The following is a 25,445-nucleotide window of genomic DNA, read 5'->3' as shown; positions in this document are numbered from 1 at the left end:
AAAATCGTCATTCAGTCACCGACAGAGATAAAATTATTTTTTTTCACTCACCTGATATTATTCCTGATGAACTGTTATCGTTTTATTTCGATTATTCACAACTTATGAACACATTTTTTCTGAAATTTCAAGTAATTTCATGACATCCTTCCAGCTCCATAGTCGCTGCGTTAGACGTAAACAAAGAAAATGGCCGCACGTACTGACACGAGAGAGTGCGCGTGTTTTATCGATTGTGCACTGCTAAAAACGTTATGAATAGTATCAATCTCAGTGAAAATTTACTGCTTGATCATAATATTAATAGTATCAATCTCAGTGAAAATTTACTGCTTGATCATAAATTAAGACTCTCAGTGATCTATTATTCACAACGAATTGTTTTTATTAAGTTTTTTAGTCAATATATGTGAGAAACGTTTCACCGGCTGCTACCGGCACACTGTGTTCCACAACGTCCTACTAGCCTACTAGCCAAGATGGCCGGCAATTGCGTCATGTAAAAAAATAGTGCAGAGGTGATATTGTTGAGTTAATTTTTTATATTTTAGATCCACGTTATTCTTAATTTATCTATTCATTCTATGCAGAAAATTGTGGCCTAGCCCTCATACTGAGTTTTATAGCTGCAAAGTAACATATTTTCGAATTAGCCTAATTTGAATTCTCTCATGGGCATGGCTTGATCATGCACTAAGAAAATGGCTCAAAAATTTGTTGACAATCTTCAACTTGAATTTTGCCCGTCTGAAATCTACACGGAGCTCTNCGTCTCACTCACCAGCCCCGCAGGATCTGTCTCTTATACACATCTAGATGTGTATAAGAGACAGCGTGCATTCAGTGACATTTCCACGTGCATTGAGTGATATTTCGAAGTGCATTCAGTGATATTTCCACGTGCATTCAGTAATATTTCCACGTGCATTCAGTGACATTTCCACGTGCATTGAGTGATATTTCCAAGTGCATTCAGTGATATTTCCACGTGCATTCAGTGATATTTCCACGTGCTTACGTGCCCACGACAACATCTGCGTGCCTATCTCTCCACGTGCCAACTTCTCCACGTGCCTACATCTCCACGTGTCAACATCACCTCGTGCCTACGTCTCCACGTGCCTCCAGTAACAACACCACGCACAACTTCAACTTCGGCAACACCACGCACTTCACTACGGGTGTCTCCACTCACCACGCGACCACGAGCTCACCACCAAGCCAAGCACCTCCTCTTCATCACCAACCCAGGTCTTCCAATTCCACCGGGATCATCACCGTCGAGCAGGTCACTTGAGCTTAACTAAATATATCTAAATTACTAATTGTTGCTGTATTAATTTAACCCGACCAATTACATCTAGCCGCACTTCAAATTTCCATCCGATTTTAGTGAAGTTTAGTTGCCTTGTGTTCTGCTCCTAAAGTAATCAACTTAATTCGGGAGCTTTGTGACGCACGATTTTAAAGGGGGAAATGAAGTTCACAGACTTGATACGTGTTTCCTTATATTTCGGCGTCGAAACCTGCACGTACAGGATTCAATAAGAGTGTAAACATACAAGAAACCGAGATCATAGAATGATAATTAGTTTAATGAACGCAGCTCCAGAAGGGAGCTGCTTTAAATCGAACATACAAACACCATGATCATCTAGGATGATAATTAGTTTTATGAACACAGTTCCAGAAAGAAGCTGCCTAATTTCAAGCGAGTGCAACATTCAAGACACGAGGTCAATCGTACTCTACTTAATCTCATCGGCATGTCTACTGACCCTAACTGATTTCATAGCTTATAGCATCATTATAAGGCACTTACAATGGAGCGGCAATAATGAAAGTTAGAGGGATTACATCAAGCCGACCACAAATGATTCCAACAGACTTAATTATTCAATATTAGCAATAACAAGGTGACCTTTTCAGGATCTGACAGAGGCAGGCTACTGCTAGAGTACTAGGTTTCTGGCACCTTTTACATACAGGCCGACTGCTAATGGTAATTAACTACTGTTAGGTTACTAGCCTAGTTTCCAAACTGGCTGACCACAGTAATTAACATGACACAGGGTAAATTCGCGGGTTCTTTAACTTACGGTCTTTGAGTCTCAAGAAAGACGAACGTGGACTTTTCAATGCTTTTCTAATGAATTGCTTTTACTACTAGGAATACGATACCTGCAAAATACGGAATACAGTATTTAGACAGGAACTAGACCATTTGCGATGATTAAATGGTCATCTGTAGCAACTAGCAATTACAAAGCATTTTCCACAAGAATTCTATTTTTAGGGCCGAACAGAAACTACTAGATCTAGCTCACGACAATTATCGCTGTGAGATGACGCTGCATTGGTTGATTTACTTATTTGATTCAAATCAAACGAATGGATTGAACATATAATTAAAATATAACAGACATTCTGTGATATGCCGCTGGCTTAGAGGCGCCCATCTTGACTAAGTGACATAAAACTTCACATAACAGCTTCAGGAATGAAAAATAATCACTGATATTCTCACAAACAGTTTTTGCTCACTCATAAAACCTCAATCATCCAGTAAATGCCCATATTTCACATTTGCCACATAGAAACAGAAATAAAATTGGCAGAGCTTCCCTCATTGCCGATCCAAACTTCAACTGCGCGCGCATCGGGTGCGTCGGTGTAATGCCGGATTTGAATTTTCCGGAATTAGCAGGCATTAGATGATTTGCATGCTGCGATACGATTTAACATTACATCTACTCTACAGTTTATAGTTACTATCTCGAGCTCTACGGTCAACGATATATTGATACTATTTTTACACGTTGAAATGAACGTGACACTCCGCCCCGATTGACTGCGTGGGAAGTCAACTTTTATTTTTCAGGGCTCGTTTTGGTTGGTGTGCTGTTCTGGCAATCTGGTGACGCCTTCGCTACGTCAAACAACTACCCTCGCTATGTCAACTGGCACTAGTGGCGAAAACAAAAGAAAATTTTGGCGCTAGTGGCCGACACGGAAAACATCACTATACTTAATACATCAATACACCTTTATATTGATACATGAATACTCCTCAATACATGAATACATTAATAGTACACCTTTGGCGCTCAGGGTCGCAAGATTTGTATGCGAATTGTAATCAGTGGAATTCAGCTTTGGCACTCTTCGCAAGCAAACTTTAGAATACTGATACCATAAATTGACAATAATTCTCGCGCCTGCCTCTTCCTAGCCTAGCTCTTCCCATGAACACCTAAGCCGCTGAGATCGCCGCTCTCTGAAAGCCGCTTGCTCTCAAGTCTGTAATAATTTTGAACAATCAAACAATTTGTACAATTTTTACTCAACTTGATTTCGGTTTTTAACTTGTGTTTATCTAGCTCTTGCATTTCTTCCTAGCCTAGCTCTTCCCATGAACACCTAAGCCGCTGAGATCGCCGCTCTCTGAAAGCCGCTTGCTCTCAAGTTTGTAACAATTTTGAATAATCAAACAATTTGCACAATTTTTACTCAACTTGATTTCGGTTTTTAACTTGTGTTTATCTAGCTCTTGCATTTCAAGATGGCTGGTCAGAGAGGAAAAAGATTAATTGAGAAGGCCTCGATCCAGTCCTGTTAAACCGAATGCGAAGATCAAATAGCAAAATGAGCGAGAGGAAATTTGTAAATTTTGCAAGCTGGTTTCGATTAACGTCAATGACGCTACAGTGGCCTGTGATCGTTGCGGGGATATCGTCTGCAACAATTGTACACTGGTATTGCCAGGGCTGCCAACAACCTGCACTTAGCGCTGTAAAAAGCGAAAAAATGGTGGAAGAAAAGTGCTCTTCTATGTTTTCTGTCTTTAAGGCCGAAATGGAGGAGACCATCAAACAGGAGTTGAGACAGAGTGCCAAAATGGAAGAGAACCACAAGAAAGTACTGAGCTTGTTGCGTAGCGAATTACACTCGTTACGAAACGAGCTGGTGGAAATGAAAGCTAATCTGCACACAACAGAAAATAACGATAACACAGAAGGTAAAGGCCGCAAAGATGTCATCTCTGATCTCGCCAACGAGAGCACTCGTGAACTGCTGGATAGAGAGAGAAGAAAACTTAATCTTCTTTGGTTTAACGTTCCCGAAAGCAATGCTCCGGATGCTGAGTTTATTACTGATTGCTGTGCCAAGGCACTTAACGTCGTTGTGAATATAACGGCATGCAAGAGGCTGCGATCGAAAGACGCTACCGCCTGTAGACCGCTGCTGGTAACTGTGCAGGATACAGCCCAGGTCGGACATGTGCTTAAAGGCTGCGAGAAAACTAAGTGAATTCACAGAGTTTAATTCAGTCTTTGTTAAGAAGGATGCTACCCCTTTAGAGAGAAAAATTTTTCGCCAGAAATGGCAGGAGAGACTCAGGCGGAAAAGCATGGAGACTCGGGTCAACCCTTTTCACGATGTCAAGACAACACCGACCGCAAACGGTCAGTCAGCGGAGCTGGAAGACAAGTAAGAAGTCATGTCCGTAGAACCAGGCCTGTAAATAATGTAAGAAATAAACGCATGAATCAAAGTGAAAGTGCACAAAGAGCTGTAAAATGTTTTTACTCGAACTCGGATTCCGTTTTGAACAAAAGAAGTGAACTATTAAGTGTGATTGAAAACGAGCGCATAGACATTATTTGTATGACAGAATCACTCCCTAAAAATAACGGGGGGGAAATTTTACCTGTTGAATTTCAGTTGCCAGGTTTTGATTGTTTTCATAACTTAAATGAAGAGCAGTGCAGTAGAGGTGTAGCTTTAAGTCAGCCAGTAAGTCAAGTTATCTGCAGAACATCAATCAGCTAGAGAATCTGTGTGGTGCGAACTTACTCTAAAAGGCAAAGATAGCCTCCTCATAGGCGTCGTGTATAGATCACCAAACAGTTCTTCTGATAACGATAAAGTACTAAACAGTCTTTTACCGAGCATGACTTTCCGTAGGTCACACACGTTGATCGTTGTTGATTTTAATCATCCAGAGCTAGACTGGATAGATGGATCCTCTCCAAGGGAAGAGAATCACCCAGCATCCTTGTTCATGGAGTCAGTAAGAGACTCCTTCCTAAGTACTCCTAAGAGACTCCTTCCTTCCTTCCTAAGTAAACACACTCCCAATATTCTAGACTTGGTGTTTACCAGTGATGAATCAATGTTGGATGAGCTTCATCACGAGGCTCCGTTGGGCAAAAGCCATCACCAATCTTTGTGTTTCAGACTTAAGTGCTGTACAGAAAAGACGCCTCGGAAGCGTGATCGTTTGAATTTTGCGAAAGGCGACTATGATAAACTCCGTGCAGCAGTGAATATTTAGAACTGTATTAAGGACATGAATGTGGCTGAGTCATGGTCACTTCTCAAGGACACGGTTATGTCTGCAGTTGATGCCTGTGTACCTAAAATTAAGCTTGGTGGAGCCAAAAAAACTAGGTGGATGAACAGTACAGTTTTAGCTAAGCTGAAAACAAAGAAGGAAGCATACCAGCGTTATTTACAGACTCGCAGCGATGCTGACTATAACCTATACGCAAGAGCTCGAAATCAAGCTAAAGAAAGCTGTCGCACCGCAGAAAAACCCTCGAAAAAAGTTTTGCTAGAAATGCAAAAAAGAACCCGAAAGCCTTCTTTTTGTATGCTAGCTCGAAGTGCAAGATGAAGGACGGTATTTCTGATTTGATAGTAGATCAGCGAAAGATATCCTCTGATGAGGGCAAAGCTAACGTACTTAATCATTTCTTCAGTAGCGTATTCACTGAAGAGGACTTGAATAGTATTACAGCTATAGAGGAGCGCCCAGTCGGCTCTAAATTAACAAGCTTTGAAATACAAGAAGAAGAGGTTCTCAAGCGCCTTATCGCTGTAAATCCAAACAAGTCATGTGGACCAGACGGCTTCCACCTCAGATAACTCAAAGAGTTAGCAACTGTCCTAGCCGGCCCACTGACGTCACTTTTTCGAAAAACTTTGAACGAAGGAATTTTGCCGGCTGACTGGAAAGAAGCTCAAGTGACACCATTGTTCAAAAAAGGTGACAAAAGCTGCCCGGGCAACTATCGCCCTGTCAGTTTGACAAGTGTCGTTTGCAAGGTAATGGAATCTGTTGTGAGGGATTGCAATAAGTCCAGCAGTTATCTCAATCAATCGTCAGCTATGGAAAGATCGGGTTCCAAAGGCCGGATCCCTTGTGAATCAAGTCACGAAAAGTTCAACAGGCCATGGGCATATTTCTTCAACGCCGACACTTCTATTCTATTTTAATTGAATTTTACACTAGTGAATACTTTGAATCTGACACTCACTACCATCAAATTTTGACAATTGGCATTGAACTTTACGCCAGAGAATACATTGAATCTAACACTCACGACCATCAAATTGGCAAAGTCACGTAATTCAACACTCTTGGGGCATCGATTTGAAAGCAAAATCCCTTCGGTAGTATAGACGAGTAAGATTCACCGCTCCACCACGTCTACTGAGACGGCGACGTCGTTCGTGTTGCCCTCGCTACTTGACGACTTGGTTCGACGCGAGAAACTTGCCGCGCTCCACCGCCTGGGTCGACGAACTCCCATCGAAGGGACTGAGAAATTGTTCCATGCAGCTCCATTTCAAATTTTGCTGCCAACGTGTCCGCCATGTCTCGAGAGCGGGTGACTCCAACGACCCTCACTGATCTCTGGGTTGGATCCAATTCTGGAGGTGCTATCGCCGCGCTCCGTGCGGGAGCAGATATAGGCAATGCTATCACATGATTCCGCTGAGTAGCCGATGTATATGAGACTAACTCCGCGCTCCGCCGAGGAGCCAAAGTCGGCGAGGCTAAGATGGCGCTCCACTGAGGAGCCGATGTCGGCGATACTGACACCGCACATGGTTGAGGAGCCGATGTTGTCCAGACCGACGCCGCGCTCTGCTGGGGAGCCGATGTCGGCGAGACTGACGCGGCTATCCACTGAAGAGCCGATGTCAGCGAGACCGCTCTGGGTCTCTGCCGGGACAAACGGAGAAGCCAAGCGGCCTCTCCGCAGGGAGATTACCTCCCGCGTTGCGGCGACTGACGCCATAAATGCCATACTTGCTGCCCCGCCACCGCCGAATGCTTCAGTGGAGGCCTCACTCCCTCGCCTCTACCGCTCAGCGTTATCCCAGCTCCGCTCGGGATACTGCAGCTCCCTGGCGTCCTATTCCGCCAGGATCGGACGCTCCCCTAGCTGCACCTGCCCGGAGTGCGGGGATCCCCTCCAGTCCGTTCAGCACCTCTTCGCTTGCCCCGTCTTCCCCTCGTCTCTCAGCGTCTCCTCACTGTGGGACAACCCCGTGGAGGCAGCGGCCTTCCAGGCCACCCTCCCTGCCTTCGACCATCTCCCCCCTCTTCCGGTGCCGGCCCCCTCACCCTCCACCAGAGCCTCCCCCCGGCGAGCGTGACGGTCGCAACTAACAACAACAACAGACCGCTCTGGGACTACGACGATAGACAACTCTGCTCGGGGCCTCAAGCACGGTCGACGCAGATGGACTTATGACTGCTACCGTGCCCTCGGAACGAACCGCTGTGTTTGACGCTTCTGCGGGATGCGGCGCTGATGAAGGAGTGACCGCACTCATGCCCGCAGGCCGAGCCGTTCCGCTCGACGCACCAGTACGATGCGGCACCGACGGAGTGGCAGCACCCATGCGCTCTGGACGAGCCACTGCGCTCGACGCTCTAGCATGATGCGGCGCTGGCGAATGAATGACCGCACCCATGCACTCTGGACGAGCCACTGCGCTCGACGCTCTAGCATGTGACGAGTGACGGTCGTCGGTCTTCTTGGAGGAGTTCTCCAATTCGGAAAACATGAATCTCGAAGAGGCTTTCATGAATAATGCCTGGCGTCTGCACTGAAACAATTCCGTGCGTTAGGTGCAGTTAGCTCAAGTAGCTAGATAGCTCAATGTAGCCAAACGAATTAGTACGAAACGTTCGTTCGCCGCTTTCGTAACAGCTATCTGAAATTTTCGCTCATCCACAGCCGCTTGGCGGATGACGTCATGACATGGCCAAAAGGAAAAGCGTCAAATTTTCATGCAAGTTTAAATTTACCAATTGAAAAAAGTTATTAATAAATGAAATATTCCTGAACAAATGCATGACTTTAAATTATCATGCTTGTATAATTAAACGAACGTACAAGCAACTTTCACAATTCAGCTTCACAGTTTTCATCATTGGAGTAAGTTTTCCCGCGCCTGCAGCGGCTGGCTTTCAAAAAAAAAAAAACAGAGGGAAACTGTAGTTTGCTTAAACGTGTGATGCGCGAAGGCGAAGTTGGCAAGCATATTATTAATTTTTCAAGTTTGATCATCATTTACCATTGTGTTGTGTGTAAAAGTAGCTCCGAATCTTTCATTTGTCATTTACGTGTTCATGGACCATGGACGTACTGTATTTTGTAGAGTGTAGACCCACAACTGGAATTTGCGTAGTTTTTCCTGCAGTGCAGCCATTTACCATTTACCGTAGGACTAATTCAGAGCATGGACAGCACTGATAAGGCACAGTCATACGTTCTATTACCTAGAGTCCTACTATTACAGAATGATTGACAAGTAAATAATTTTTTAAGTGATGAATTCATTGGATTGGTTATTGAATCGTGATGTGACTTCTGTGAGCTGGCAATCCGGCCCATGGTGGCAAAGCAGAGAGTTTTTAGACTCTCCTTCAAGTTCATTTTTGAGTCCTACCTATAAGTAGAGTCCAGTAAAGTATTCTGCAATCTAGTAATTCACCCTAGGGCCTAGGCTAGAGTTCTGTATTGGTGTGAATTGTGTGTCTGGCACTCTAGAAATTTTGAATAAAGTTCATATGTTTTTCTTAATTCAGGGCAGAAATGATAAACTAAATAAGAAGTGGTTTTGTTTATTTTAGGTAAAATTGAATCATTTACCTTAATTATTGTAATGGGCATAGGAGTTTAGAACTTTGAATTATGTTTGCAGTTAGGCCTAGTCGGTACCTAAGTAGGTGACTTTATTAAGTGTTGAGTGTTAATTCAGGTGATTTAATTGATTTGCAATGGAAAATTTGTCTCCTTTTGTGTGAGGCCTTTATGTGTGACAATGAACCATTTTTGCTATACCTATTGCAGTTTTTCTTCCAAATTTCACTCTCTTATAGTCTTACTTTTTTCATTTCTCTAATGAACATGAAAATAATTAAGATTTTTTTGCTAAATTGTCAAATAAATGGATGCTTGAACCAGTATTCAAAGGCCATTCCTCTTATAAAGCATATTGCAAGAGCTCATCCAGAGTTTTTTTTAAGAAGAAACAACAATCTATCAGCAAAGGATCTTGTAAACTCTTTCTGACAATCTCTGCAGATGTGCAGATATAAATGACCATGAAGATATATCAAATAAAGATTTGAATTCTATCAACGAAGAAGATTCTTGATGATGATTGATGGATTCATGACTTGGAAGAAGTCCATGAAGAAGGAATCATCAAATTGGAAGACAGAGAAGAATTTTATGGAAATGCGTGATTAAATGATGACCACTTTCATATATATATGTATATTTGATTTTAATTTCCTGAAAATTTTGAAAATTATTCCAGTGTCATCTATTGTTGCGAGAGGCTGTTATGTGAAAGATGCAAACGTGACATTTGGGGGACGTCTATGTCTATGATGATTCAACATTGCATTTATTTATGTTACATATATCCTTGCTAGTTGCTATTGGCTTATTACCCTGTGTTTTGCAATGTAGACTGTTCCCTGCAAGACTTGTCAATTAATGTAGAATGTGGTTTATTCATGAGCTGGCTACTGATGTGTTCCTGAGAGAACATGTCTGGCTTACAAAAATGAGATAAAAATGTTCACCTACTTGATTTAATGCAATAAAGTAAACCTGCAAGTGCATTAACATGAATATTTCATATACTTGTATTGATGTTAACATGAAATCATATTCCAGGAGCTTCTTTAACTTTAATAAATTCAACTTTAATTCACGAATGAAAATATAATGATTATTTTTGTTGCATATTTAAAGCAGCATAACTCTTTCATTTATGCCTTGGACTGGATGCACTGATGCAATTCCAATGGCTCTTGAGTTTTTCAGTTTTATTTATTGCATGGAATAGAGATATTATGCAATCAGCTTCTATTATCAGAAGTCCCTTATGTACTAATAACATTTTTCTTGTACAGTTAATTCAAGAACTCAACCAAATAGCTGAAGTCAACTTGCCGGACGTGTTGACCGTGTCCATTTAAGAAGTGCACTAGCTGTTAGTTGCCATTGATGGGACCCGTATGGAAGGAGATGGTAAGAAACTTTCATGTAATCGCATTCTACAATTAATGAACAGAAGTGCAATGAAAGTACCCTTACAGGTCTAAAATCAGGATTGAGGCAGGTTTCTACCAGATAGCACTCCGTTTACTCACATGGGATGGGTATTTGAAATGAAGGAGTTTTGTTAACAAATCCAAAAATTTAGGATATTAATTCAATAACAGCCTCCTAGCTTGCTGACACAGACTATAATATTATCAGAAGAAGCAAATATTTTTCTTCCCTAAACATGTTGGGTACAAAATGTTTGGTCAATAAATGTTGGTGCTCTAAGCCCAGCAGGCATCTGACGTTGAAACACCGTTGATTATTGGTTGATTTCAGGTTGAAATGTTGAACAACCAAAATTAAACGTCATATCAACGTCGAAATCTGACCAACACTAGAAGGGACGTAAANTACACTGTCACTCCAGTTACTCTCTCACTCCAGTTGCACTCAGACCAGTTGCACTTACTCCAGTTACACTCTCACTCCAGTTACTCTCTCACTCCAGTTACACTCTCACTCCAGTTACACTCTCACTCCAGTTACACTCTCACTCCAGTTACTCTCTCACTCCAGTTACACTCTCACTCCAGTTGCAGTCACTCCAGTTACATTCAATCCGGCTGCACTCACTCCCTGATATTTCGGCAGACATTTTCGACTAAAGCCAGCATAAACTATTATAAGTTTAGTGAATAAATAAATGTTTTTTTCGCAAGAAAATGTTTTAATAGCCTTTTAGTTGTCAGAGTTCCTATACAATGTGGAGGTACACAGACGAATATATTGTTTCAACACGGGTGGTTAATGGCCAGAGAATTCGTTAATTTAAATTTTCAGGGTCGAACAATATTCTTCAGATGACATCAGTTGATCAAAATGCAGGTTCGAGGGAGTAATATCAATTTATTAACGACGTTTCGAATGTGACATCATTCATTTTCAAGTTACAGGAAGCATTGAATACAGAAATTTTGATGGAAATAAGTACATGATAAAAGTAAATATGATACAACAAGGAAATTTGGAGCCGTGAAAATAATTCATTTTCACGGTTCGACGAATATGGGCTGCCATGGCTTATGGGCTGCCTTTTGTATGAAAAATCAGTGATGGCCGTGCTCCGCCATATCCAACTCAGCGCTCGTGCTAAGCTGGTTAGAGCAGGCAGAGCAGGGACCGGATTATCAAAACTTCGTAACTTTTTGTACCTACGACAAAAAATTCTGTGGTACGTAAATACACCCTAATTTTGGCATTATCAAAACTTTCGTACGCAAGTCTTAGCTAAAAGCCTAAATTTTTTTACCGCGCAAATGTTTTTATAATACCACCGCTATTATTACGTTGTCATAGCAACGCCACTCGTAAGTCGGTTGTGCGTACCTACGAAGTTTTGATAATACGGCCCCAGGAATGGAACAGATAATTAGCACATTAAGGCCGGAGATGTGCGGCGAGAGCAGCGAGGCCGCAGGACAGAGCTCGCCGGGGCAGGTGCTCAGAGGGTGATTAGCACTGCTCCGCGGGGGGCGAGATCGTCTATAATGTGGACATTTCTGCTCTATCGCGGCTCTGTCGCGTGTCGATGTCGACCCTATGGACGGCGAAGGCCGGCTCTATACTCTGCCCTAAATTTGAACTGGCCATGAGCACCAATGGCTTCAGTTTTATACACAATAATACTTCTTGATTGACACTAGAAGCTACGTACATTTGACGGTATTTACATGCATTGTTCACGGCAACATGATCAGATTTAGCAACAATAACAACTCTTGACATATTGGTCCGTCATCAGTCAAGAGACAGAGTGGAAAGTAATGTGTTTATAACGGAAATCGTGATTATGACTGGGACATTATAAAAAAATTTGAACCGTCTGCTAGATGCCCATCGTTAAGGCTGAAGGACATTGCTGTTTTTGATCATGATTTATTAATGAAATTCAATACCAAAAGCACATACAACTAACACTTCATTGCATTTACTGGGAAGCCATTAAAGTTACTTGGAGTTCAGACGAGGATGTTTCAGCTCGCAGTTTTTCCCCTCTTCCATGACAATGGGGCAGGCTTGGGTTTAGGTTTCATCATGCCTAGAGGGTCACTCTTGTACTTGACAGTTATTTCTCTTTTGAAATCTTCGAAGAGTTTTCTATTATTTTGATTTTGCGTCTCCCGCCACCTCGGCCTGCCTTTCTTGGTCTGCATGCCCCAGTGTATGGAGAAGATGGGCGCTAAAACCTTGAATTTCCACCCTGCCACCAACATCTCGTAAGTCTGTAAAAGGAAAGAAGTCTGAATGCAAGACTATAGATTTCTGAAACCAACAATAATATCAAATCCTGTAAATTACATCAATAAAATTCGGTCATGACGACCCAACATTCAGCAGTCTAAATAATGAACGAGTTCCCATTAGATCGAGGAATCATTGTAGGAATCATTCTAATCTTATACACTCTTACTTGCACACGATCCCAATTTTATTATCAATCTTTCGTTCATAAACGCTACCCGAAAGCCGTTATTTAATCCTATTTAATTTTCAGGAGTTCCACACACACAGTGGATTCTTGTTCCACGCTCAAGTTCCAAATTCTAGAGAGTAAATAAATATTTACTAAGTACGAATCAGACACAGAGATTATCTCGAAGAAAAACAATTTCATCTTATAACTTGTGCAGGCGTTGAAGGCCTTCTAGTAACAGTAAGCTATTTATTTCAAATTTATTTCAATTCAACTACTTTGAATCTTTGTAGAGAGCTTTGACAAATTTCCTAAATTTTCTAGGATTAGAAGGCCTCTAAAAGTGGGGAAAGTTAGATTAATCAGAGAATGTAAACACTATTAATCGTTTATACAATCAATTTTGCAACGTCTCTGATAGCAGTTACTTCTCCCACGTTGCCAGGCTTCCTTCTCAGGCAAAATTAAGCAATTAGAGCTGTTTGTATATGATTTGTCTAGTCAAAATGTATGCGGCCATTATTTCAGATTTGAACCTCTTCATGAGAAATCTGTATATTTTAGGTTTTACCGTGATCGTTTTTTCCCAGTCCCCGAAGTTACAGTTTTTCCTGAACGTTTTAGTTGAAATTTCGACAAGTGGCAAAAATAACATTCTCCGAGAAAAAGAATCGGTCGACAAATACCTACCTAGCTAACAGCACCTACCTAATTAAATACAATATACCCATAACAGCACTGGCAGCTGCCCACAAACTCGAACCTTGCACGAATTGAGGCACTGATATTCAATCTTATATAAACGAATAAAACTTAATATGTGCTACACTGATAGAATATCCACTTACAAACTAATTCTCAAAAGGACTTCCAAGCTTGAAAACGTGTACTCTCAAACTTGAGCATTTCTCCAATTTCCGTTGTCGCCAAAGCTCAGCTAGGCGAATTATGTACTATATATTTTAAAAAATTCGCCTAATTTATTTGCGGAGTTTCAAATTAAACCAAATCCGTTAATAAAGGGCAGCAAATTTTCAATAAAAGAAGAGTAATCCCAAACTGACGCCATTTGACAAGCCTTATTCGTGTCCGAGGCACGCTGTTTCTGAGGTACTGAAGGATTAGGATAAAGAAGTTGGGCTGAGCTCGACGTACTTGTGTGTTTCTGTTGAAGCCGAAGCCCACAAAACGCTCGTCGTGGGCGGGGTAGGCGTCCCTGGCGACGTAGAAAGGCTCGTAGAAAAACTCGAACGTGACGTCGTGGCTGATGAACACGGGCGACTCAGTAGCCCGGCCCGAGCGATCCAACCACTCGCCCACGTTCGCCTGCCACCTGAACGCAGGAGTGGAAATGCTTTGAGCTGTTCCAATGTATGGTAAGTAAAATCATTTGTGTATAAAAATACTTATCGATGAGAAAAATGTCTGTACAGCTAATGCGCCTCATGTTGTGATGGCTGAAATTTTTACAGATTGCATTAGATACTGGTAATATTTTTTCGCATTCGTGATGCATATTTAATTCGCAGAATTAGATATGTTTAAAGGTCAGAAACCTCGCTAATACGTAGTCTCTATTCTACTTAATTTTCATCTAAATTGAATTTATTTACGTCAAATATCTTAATTGTTCAAATTGAGTATTATTGTGTACAAGTAATAGGGAGTCTACCCTCCCAGATGTAACATGATTCAGACTTGAAGCTCTTTCGTTATTCCTAGGATAAAAATCCACTCGCTTCTCATACCATATTTAGTGAAAAAGAGTTTATCTCTGCAACAGAGCAGGCATCAAAGAATAAACGGTACCCACAATGAGAAGTTCGTGGAGAACTGGTTGTGGATGAAGACTTTCTCGTGGAAAGGCCGAGCGCGACCAGCCTGCACCAGCGCCAGCATGTCGGACACGTTGCTCGGAAGAGGCGCCTTCTCGTCTATTTCGTACGTCGGGATCACGAAGGCACATCTGTAGACACAACACTTAAAAGCCATTCCTGGTCATGCTTCACCGTAACAAGTTTAATATATTCGAATCAGCGGCTGTTTTAAACCAAATTATACAGATGTAAAAAAGGTCCCAGTAAGTAGCAATTCTTCCAGATCAAAAGCCTTTCCTCCAAGAATAGTTAGAAGATGGGTCATCGTATAGGTTTACAGCACCGGCTAAGGCTGTTTGACTCCTGATACTCAATTCGTTTGATCAAGAGATGCCTCCATTGGAAACGTTTAAAATTAAATAAAATTCGAAATAATATAACACAATCGAATTGTAGACTTCGTTGTTTGGAGAATTGATCTAAATTACGATGGTTTTATAATCGAAATGAAATAGGTCGCGGTCAGTATCACACCTCGACGAACTGAGTAGGCTACGTGTGGGGCCCCTCTACTTTTCCTCCCTTGCCAAAAACTTTCAAATACGCAAAAAAACTGTGTTGCAACACATCCATGCGATAACATTTCTTCTCGCTTCCAGTAACCGATATGTGGAACAGCCTCCCTGTTAGCATCGTTGACGCTCCGAGTATGAACGCCTTCAAGAACAGACTAGAAGAAGCTATGCAGGAGCATATGTTCAGTCTTAAAATGCCTAGCACCTTACGGACCAGGCAATAAGTCCAGCAGCTAGATCGATCAATCGTCAGTTATGGAAAGATCGGGTTCCAAAGGCCGGATCCCTTGTGAATCATGTCGCGAATAGTACCTGAATAGGCAACAGGCCATGGGCCTATTTCTTCAGTGCCGACACTTCTATTCTATTCTATAATTCTTATTAATGTGTTGCCATTTTGAAGAAACCTTGGGAAAATTATATTTTTGCAATCACTGACAGCTGGCCAGTCGTAATTTGGATATAGTAGGAATGCTCTATCAGCATCGATTCATGTTAAAACCAGCACGAGAATCATAAAACTAATCTTGCTTTGTGTAAATAGAAACTTCATCTATAATAAACAACTGCGCCATGAGTTCTGGGAGTTTGCCTGCAATGCCGTGATAATTGAAAATACAAGCTCCACCTTCACGCTATACGTCAAAATGAGGGGTTCAACATTACTCAGATTTTCAGAGGACAAACCAAAACAATATTTCAATCAAGCTTGAACTTAAATTTACTGGCTTCACTAACTTATCGCAAGACTGAACGGCGGAAGTTCTCAAGAAGGCATCGAGCTTCTCAAACATTTCGGGCGGAGTGACGATGTCAACATCGACGATAAAGACGAACTCAGCGTGGCAGTTCTGGCGCGCCACGTTGCGTAGGAGGTTCTGAGGGTACGACAACTTTTCCCGCCACGCCATCATCTGGAGAACAAACAATGCTCTGCGTTGAAAATCTCGCGAGCAACGTTAGGCAGAAGGTTACGACGGTTCAGAACTTTAAAGATTAATTTGCAAAATTATCAAGACCACGACTCGACGGTGCTGTTGCAATTGGGATCCCCCCACGCAAACACTTATGGTTTTGTCATAAGTACTGGACATTAGTTTTCGTTTTCGCTGGACAATACACTGTATATAATCAAGATAACTCCAAGAATTTAGTTTATTTCAAAAATGAGCTGTAATCAATTATGGTCAGAAAAAGCGCAAAAATATCAGTTAATAAAGAAACGAGTCCTGCTACCCCTGACTCATCATCACTGAAGCTAAGCTCTTAGGAGTTGACGAATGATGACTTTTTTCACGTTATGAAAAACTTCAGCGAGTCAAATGCGCGTCTCGATTGCGATACATGCTGGTTGTTCGCTTAACGAAAGACCGTTGCAATTTTCGTTCATATTCACTAGTCATTATTTATTTTTAAAACTGTTCCGGTATATGTTCAATTCAAAGCACACAAATGGCTTGTCTTCAAACTTATCTCTGATTTACATACCCGAACAAAGCGAATCAGATAAAATTTCCGTACTTGCTTGGACCGCTGCCCGAGGAGGTTCTTGAGGACAGTGACAGGCTCGTGGCACAAGGCCAGGAAATCACCGCTGCTCTCAGCGTCTAGTGGGCGAGGCGGTCTGTCTTTCGGATACGCAAAGTGTATGATTATTTTGTCCCCTACGTATGGAAAGCAAGATATTAGGTATTTCAAATACTCTTTTGCTATCCCGAATTCAACGTCGGGGGTAAAGACAGCAATGGAGATGGGCCCAAGCCAATGTCGCGCCACTTGAACAATCCAGAAGAGACGATCAACCGATGATTGAGTAGCGAGGGTTACTTGAGATTCTCTGGCCAAAGTCGGGTATCGAGGTCCTCTGTATACTGAGTCGTGTATTTTGTACTCTCTTCTGGTATCCCATCGACCAGAAAATACATCCACTGTGAAGGCTGATTGAGGAGGAGTGCTACTGCTTTCGATTGCCCACTCGGGATCACCACATGGCTTTTGATGCGCATCTGATAAGGTGTGCGTGTCCCTGAAACAAAAAAAAAATTCTGAGACTAACAGAAGCTACGTGGTGCTTGAATGGTGTTAAAACCATCTTATAATGATTATATGTGTCATCGTTAACTGATTTTTTAATGATCCAATGAAGTGCATTATTGTTAGTGAGAATTTTCGCTTTCTTTGCGAGAGACTTCGCGAAAAAATAGATACTTCGATCAGTCATAAAATTCATCCCACCCACAAATACATCGCTCAATGCAGGTTTGGCTTGATGGTTCTGCAAACATTACTGAATGATTAACTAGGGAGAGCTTCATGGTATAATTGCAACTTATCAAAAATATAATCAATATCGAATTCTAGCGCGACGAATATATTCAATGAACGTTCTAATTTTTTTTAGACGAAAAAATTGGCGAGTAAGTTTGTTTTCAGATGCCTTGGATCCGAGTCCATTTGTAGGGTACGGGCGTCTCGCTGTTCAAGCTTCTTCACAGAAACGAACTGAGTTTCCTCCACAACACCTGACGCGCCAGCTGAACTCTTTGAACAAAATCGCATCGCCTCTGCTCGTATGAGGCAGGGTGGCCTAGTGATTACAGTTCAGTGTACCAAATTGGCGCAGTGAGTTTTGGGTTCGAAGAAGACACTATCTGTGACTGTGGTCGCCAAATCAGCAAGGTGACCGGGCGGTTAGCAAGTGCAGAATTCGAGCGGTGAATTACATCTTCGAGACTCGCAACAAGCTCTGAAAATGTTGTGATGTTTACAATCGACGACAGGTCTAATGGTCTACTCAACGCTGACAATGCTAAAAAATAGTTTAAATTCAAGTTACTTACTTCCAATTTGTGCTCAGTTACAAAAATGTGGACTTTGTACCATGAACGTTTTCACAAGGTAAATTTTAAGCAGACAGGTTTATGAAGTGCGCAACGTAAATGCTATTTTTAGAAGGCTCAATTTTTCCGAGGCTCATTTGTCCCGAGAGTCCCGTCACTGGAGTCGTCCATCTTACTAGACGTACGAACCTGCATGAATAGTGAGGCATTTCAGTGTCTCTTCCGATTAGAAAAGAGATTTTGTCTCTGCGCTGCTAGAGTTAGTAATATAACAGTACAGCTCACTGCTGAAAATATCTTTCAAACCATAATAGATCGACCTTTATCCTCTTACGTGTTGTCGGTGCTACAGCTATCGCCTTCATTATTTTTCGTGAGGCTCAATATCTTTCGCATACACATGAAACCTTAGGACTTGGCCGTTACTCAGTGCGTAGTGGCAGTACTTCTCAACAAATTACACCTCAAACCTAATGAGCTTATGGTAAAGAAGACAATTTGTGGTTGATTTTATATTTTCCTGATGGTCAACCGTTCGTCAACCGTTGATGGTCAACCGCATGTAGATCAAGTTTTTTATCATCGGTGAACTTATTAGCTTGCGGCAAGATGATGATTGAATTGATTTTACTCAGACAACCTCACAACACAACGTACACTCATACTCATACACACTAATGAAATAATTATTGGAATTTTCCGATGACTCTTTCACACCCATGCAGCCATGCTATAGGCGAAACTATCGCTAGTTTAGAATTAAGCCAGAATGTAATATTTTGTATATTTCAGCCGATTTGAAGTGCTAACAATTTTTGAAAATTTAGCGCAATCACAAGTTTTGCTCCTGTTGGTGACCGTGCTTTGCATAGACGCCCTTGAACCCGTGCCTCTTTCAAGTCAATACATTTATCAATAGATTTTAACCGAGGAATAAGTCGCTTTCAGAGATCGTTCCAACTGTTCACATTAGTAGTCATACTCCGAGTTTGTCTTTCAAATAAATTATAGTTTAAAATAATGAAAAGAAGTTTCAAATCGCACGAAGATGCAATTTATTGTCACCTGAGGAATGCGAGGTAGGACGTGAGGTTGATTTGCTTCATGGAGGCGAGGTCTGAGGTGAACTGCGGCGGTGATGAACGGCAGACGCTGAATTCTTCTCTCGGGCCGATCATTTTAAGTGTGAGGAAAATATTGCTGAGCGAGAGCAGCAGTAAACCCAGCACGCTCACGACCCACACTCGGCACAGCATCTGCAGTAATTGCACAGCGACGTGACAATAATTACAGAATCCCAACTCCCTTATTTCGGGTGTCTTCAAACCCGCCTCTGATGGTCAGTGTAACACACAGTTGACGCAAAGTTGAACTCCAATTGCAATTTAAGTGAACTAGGTTAATTAGTATCGCAGACCCGGTAACTCAGTCAACTGATGTGCCAACATTTTAAAGGATGTATAAACTCTCGTCCCTTTGCTGTGGTGATTTGAAACCAAAATAAATTGGCCAAGATTTTTCCAGGTAGATTGACCTAATGGTAGACAGTTTATTGAGAAATGAAACTAATACTTGAGCCCGGTGAATTCGATAACGGATCACTCAATCAAGGAAGAATAAAAATCAGCAAGTTTATGACATAATTTGAAAATTTCGAAAAACTAAGAGTTCAGGAAGTATTCGGGGAAGCAATATTACGCGTGCTTCTTCTGCAAATAATTTGAAGGCGCAGAACACGCGACCAGAACCGTAATACGGTCCACTCAAATGATTAATAAACGTCCTACTAGATAAATTTTATATCTTCATATACTAGCTATATGAGATATAACTACTGCCGAAAATAAAAAACCGCTAGTTTTATATTTTCATGTTCCATGTACTAACTTGTTACTAAGTTCCGTTTATACCAATGTTACCTTTTAAAGAAAGTTCTATGTTAAATTTGGTAAGTGGTTTTAGTCTGGTTATAAATAGTTGATTATATTGAAATTCTTTAATGTGATGATGACTAATGTATGTGCTACGCTTCATCAGCACATTCCTGCCATTATATTCTCCTGTGAAAAATTCTGCACCGAACGAAGTAATGAAGTTTGTTGTAATATGAGCAATGTTCACTCATTAATTAATGAGGATCATAGTAGCATTGGAAAAATGCTACTGTTCACTCATTAATTGAGTTGCTAATGTTCACTCATTAAAATGCTATCATTGTTCACTCATTAATTAATGAGGAACATAGTAGCATTGGAAAAATGTCAACCAGGCGTGGCGTATCAGACCATCACCGTAAGCACACTTAATAGTTCAACACGTCCCATGGGTGCGACATGTTTAAAAAGTTTAATACGTCCGATGAATTTTATACGCATGAGTTCAACACGTTCGAAGTGTTTATCACGCATAAAAGTTCAACTCGAATGATAAGTCAAACACGCATGAAGAGTTCAACACATCTGATGAGTTCAACACGCATGATGAGTTCAACACGCATGATGAGTTCAACGCGCATGATGAGTTCAGCACGCATGAAGAGTTCAACACGCATGATGAGTTCAACATATCTGATGAGTTCAACATATCTGATGAGTTCAACACATCTGATGAGTTCAACACGTTCACATCTGATGAGTTCAACACATCTGATGAATTCAACACATCTGATGAGTTCAACACATCTGATGAGTTCAACACATCTGATGAGTTCAACACATTGGTAATTTCATACGCGTCCAATAAGTTCAACACATCAATAATCTCAGCACGTATGATTCGTTAAACACGCATGATGAATTCAGCACGTTGTTGAGTTAAACAAGTATGATGACTTCAACAAGTACAAAGAATTCTACAATTACGAAGATTTTAACAAATAAGACGAGGTAAAAAAACAAAGATTTCAACAAATAGGATGATTTCAGAAATAGGTAGAGTTCAACAAATATGGATTTCAACTTGAACTCTTCCTAGTTCAACAACTGGGACGAGTTCAAGAAATAGAAGAGTTCAACAAATAGAAGGATTTCAGCAAATCGGAAGAGTTCAACAAATAGGAGGATTTCACCAAAAAAAGAAGAGTTCAACAAATATGATGAGTTGAACAAATAGGACGAGTTCAACAAACAAGAAGAGTTCAACAAATAATAGGAGTTCAACAAATAGGATGAGTTCAATAAATAAGAGGAGTTCAACAAATAGGATGAGTTCAACAAACAAGAAGAGTTCAACAAGTATGATGAGTTCAACAAATATGATGAGTTCAACACAACAAGTGTAGGCACTCAGTGCAGCAGTCCTTGTTCATCAATGGCATTACTGCAGTTAATCGCACGCTGCGGCCTCGCCTTCTTTATCTTCGCCTTCGTGAGAAAGACTTGAGTGTCTGCCGCACGCATCGGTGAGTAAAGTAAGCACTGCTTTACTTACTTCACTAGTAATGTAGGCACTGCTTTACTTACTTCACTAGTAATGCAGACACTGCTTTACTTACTTCACTAGTAATGTAGGCACTGCTTTACTTACTTCACTAGTAATGCAGGCACTGCTTTACTTACTTCACCAGTAATGTAGGCACTGCTTTACTTACTTCACTAGTAATGTAGGCACTGCTTTACTTACTTCACTAGTAATGCAGGCACTGCTTTACTTACTTCACTAGTAGTGTTGGCACTGCCGTACTTACTGTCCTATCAATGTAGGTATAGCTTTATTTGCTGCCGCAGGCTTACAGTATCTCCTATGCTATAATCCCAGACGGAGATAACAGACTCTCGTAAATGAATAACTTAGAATATCTCGTAGTCAGATCACGCATTACATTATTATGAGTGAATAAAATACAGCAATAATATGGAATCTGCATGACCGGAGAAGTTCACACAGCCGTGCTCAAAATTTCTTAATCAAGTTCTAAAATAAATCATCTTACATCCACTCAACACACATCAGTGTGTCCTGTTATTACATTTAATTATAATCATACATGAATATATAATATTTTTTAATAGTATCATATTAAACCATAAGGCAATTCAAGCCTTGAGGCAATGCACCCATATAACCTATAAATGCTGTAAATTTTCTATATCTTTAGAATAAATATTTTACGTGTGCCCAACTGGGAAATGATTCGAATGAATGTATGTCCGCGTAGGTCCCGCAGAGCTGCGTTTTCCCTGCAAGTGGGGCGGCCGCGTATGTTAAGGCTACTAGCAGAACTGTGCAGCTTGTGTCGACATACTGTCAACCAACCTAGATAACTGTCTCCCTAGTCGAGTCTGTCGAGACATCTACCGGCCCAGTCCCAGGCGATGATTCAACGCTAACGAGGGCGCTTCATGAACTCAATGATTTTTAGTGTTGAAAAATTATTCCTAAAATTTAACTTTTAATAATTATTACTAATAATAGTAATAATTTTATTACTTTAAAATCATTACTATTATTATTTATTACTAGTATCGTCGAAATTTATCTATCTTCAAAAAATTTTTTCGAATTGAAAAGACTTTTTCAGTAAAGTTAAGACCATTGACCATTTTCAATGGACGCTTCTTGTTGTTTTGTATTTAAAAAACTAGAGCAAGCTACTTGATATAAATGAAAAATATGAAATGCAAATCACAGGAACCTTTTTAGTGATATAAATTTCCAATGAAGCTGACAAAAAGATAAAGCAGAGTGTAAACACAATCACAATTTCTATTTCACGGATAGGGAATCTGCAGAGAATTTTCATCGTCAACGGTAGTTGAATGATGCAGAAAGTTTCTAGTCGGAGGTGATTGTATCAACCATCACATCGCAATTTTTATCAGAACAATCATAAACTCATAAACTGAATGCTTCGGAAAAGCTTATCTTGTCGTAATCGTGTCATCTTAAATTGCAGTCAGAAGGCCTCGAATTCAAATACTTCAAATAAATTATGAATTCTTAGTGAAAATAAATAGAAATGCAGTAAAACTTATATATATCGCCACGTTAGCAGCTTATCACCGAGAAAGCAATAAATCAATGAGTAAAAATGGGATTAAAAATCTTCTATCGTTGGTTAAGTATCAAAAGCAGAAACTCCTTGAAATATTTCCGCTCCGATGTGATGTGCATGACTTTAGTGAGTGTGATGACAAGAGTGACGTGGTCGACGTGACACGTGAGTGAGTGTGATGACAAGAGTGGTGTGGTCGAAGTTAGTTTGATCAAAACCCCCCTAATGGCGGATAAAAATTATCTTTCATACATTTCCAGTTTAGACTTGAACTTAAAACCAGTTTTAGACTTGAACGTAAAAAACTACCTATAGTCTTTTCAAAGCCACATGGAAACTTGTCGATAAAATATGATAGGAAAGTATTGTTAACGGCCTTAGGACGCAGGATGTGGCCAAGTCAGCGAGATGCTGGTCGCTGGAGGTGGTTATCTGGCGCCTAGTGAGGCCTGATTCCAATCCTGTACTGCCTGTGATCTTTTACTAACCTTTTTGAACGGTAGTTTTTATTAAAACGGATCCAATCTAACAATAATGATCTCTCAGCAACTTTGGCCATCAGTGTTGGTAATGATCAACAAGGAATTGATTTAAAACGTCATCCACTGAGGCGCGGAGCCTTCATCACCACACACCACCCTAGACCAACGATGCCATCGCACTGAGACTTGACTCCGGTCTCCGGCCTCACTCCGCTAGTCTAGTCTACCCAATGCTCCTTATGAATTAGATCTTTTAACACGCTGACACGCAGATCTCGCTATTTTCGATGGTGCAAGTTCAAGTCTTATCACCAAGCGCTTAGTTCCACGAAGAAAGATTGGAACAATGGTTGGCATGGCGAGCAATTGATAAGACCGCCACTCGAGAGGCTTATCAACGATGCTGCAGGAGCAGGCAGCTGCGAAGCATCAGCCTGCCTGGTCTCACGTGGTCAGAATTGATTGCAGCGCCCAAGTCTGCACATGGAGCGCGGCATGTACGTGACGGTCGAGTTTTGGATGATGGACTTGTGTGTACACGAGCGAGGGCTGACTGAATCAAACGGCCTTAATTCACTGCCAATTGTGTTTTTAACACATTTTTCCTATCAAGTCATCTGTAACGAGATAGTTCAACGAGATTATTTTGTTTATCGGTCATACATGTAGTCCAAAATAAGCCTCGTTAATAATGTTCAATGTACTATTAGAAGCTTTACTTCGCACTTCAACTGTAGGCACACACGGCACTTTCCTCACGATCACTAAAAAATTATGAGCTCGCTCCTGTAATAAGTATCTCACTCAATCTTTAATTATCTCTGCGCAAATGAGAGAGAGGAGAGCTACACATGCAAGCTTTTGTGAATGAGTGCATCGGTCTTCTAACTTATCACTGTGACGTCATCCAAAGCCCTGATAAGAACCCTGACGGCACAACGCAACACTCTACCCGTCGGAAGGAGAAATTTAGGACGTGTTCGTGCCTTCCATTTAATTTGGAATGCTGGAGCTTAACTGTACACTTCCGCCACAGTGTTAATAGTTCAATAGAATTTTGTCTCTTCGATAAGCAATCAATTTTTAGGGTTAAAATTCGATTGTTGGTTTTATCAAGGTCAACCACTACTTATAAATAGTAGTTCATTATTTCGATAATAATAGTCATATCATAATAGTCATATTGATTGGTGCCGGTCTGTCGTTGAGTGAGGTTGTGCGTTGCTCATTCCTAAACTTTCCACGCTATTTGTACTGTCAGTGATGGCAAGTGATGCCGAAAGTGAGTCTGGTTCCACCTGCTCCGTGGCATCCGTTGGTGTTGGCAGTGTCTCGATGAGGGAAGATCTGGATAAAGTGAGCAAGATGCTATCCTTCCTGAAGAACTTCAGCCCTGAGAAGAAGAAAGCGGGACGACAGGCGAGATCTGGCAATGTTGTTTCTTCCAATGCCTTGAGTCTGGAGAAGGTAATTAATGTCATTGACGCTGTTTATTCCCTAAATGTTAGAATGTTGACCAAAATTGAAAACCTCATCTCAACANTTGTCAATGGTTTTGCTAATTTTATAAATTTGTTACTTATTTGTTCAAATCGTCGTCTTGTTATCATTGGAATTGAGTCATGTACCTATTGTTTTGCCTGCGAAGCTTTTTTAGCTTATGGGCATTCACCTGGAAGCCTTGCTATTTTATTTCACGTCTCTTTTTATGTTTTCATTGTAACGTGTGCTCCTGTGTGAATAAATAAATAAATCAAATCAAAAATATGTCTAGAGACAGCATCGGAGTTGTGTAAACACTGACGGTGCGAATGATATTTCATTCTAAATCAATCGGAAGTAAACCCTTGACTTCGGAGCTAAATGCAACACTGCAATAATTATTGAAAGGTTAA

At 40.9% G+C, this 25,445-nt stretch overlaps 1 protein-coding gene across 1 annotated transcript; it reads right to left on the bottom strand.

The window, feature by feature from the left end:
- Positions 1 to 11,787: 11,787 nt before the first annotated feature.
- On the bottom strand, positions 11,788 to 23,718 carry LOC108680058 (beta-1,4-glucuronyltransferase 1-like). The gene is made up of 7 exons (XM_018168826.2): positions 23,557 to 23,718; positions 19,141 to 19,331; positions 16,757 to 17,261; positions 15,974 to 16,149; positions 14,657 to 14,809; positions 13,999 to 14,176; positions 11,788 to 12,652 (listed from the first exon to the last, which is right to left on the bottom strand). Exons 2-7 carry the CDS (start codon positions 19,329 to 19,331, stop codon positions 12,404 to 12,406), a joined length of 1,452 nt encoding a protein of 483 aa, XP_018024315.1. The 5' UTR covers positions 23,557 to 23,718; the 3' UTR covers positions 11,788 to 12,403.
- Between the last annotated feature and the right edge of the window lie 1,727 nt (positions 23,719 to 25,445).

Source organism: Hyalella azteca, unplaced genomic scaffold (assembly GCF_000764305.2).
Source record: "Hyalella azteca isolate HAZT.00-mixed unplaced genomic scaffold, Hazt_2.0.2 contig2853, whole genome shotgun sequence".
NCBI classification, from domain to species: domain Eukaryota; kingdom Metazoa; phylum Arthropoda; class Malacostraca; order Amphipoda; family Hyalellidae; genus Hyalella; species Hyalella azteca.
Note: the sequence above shows the minus strand (reverse complement) of the source record. Positions and strands in the feature narration are given on the sequence as shown.

Coding starts and splice junctions, on each gene's coding strand:
- LOC108680058 (XM_018168826.2), bottom strand. CDS start 19,331: ATGCTGTGCCGAGTGTGGGTCGTGAGCGTGCTGGGTTTACTGCTGCTC. Junction 17,262..19,140: donor TCCTACCTCGCATTCCTCAG/GTGACAATAAAT, acceptor TTTTTGTTTCAG/GGACACGCACACCTTATCAG. Junction 14,810..15,973: donor GCCGTTCAGTCTTGCGATAA/GTTAGTGAAGCC, acceptor TTGTGTCTACAG/ATGTGCCTTCGTGATCCCGA.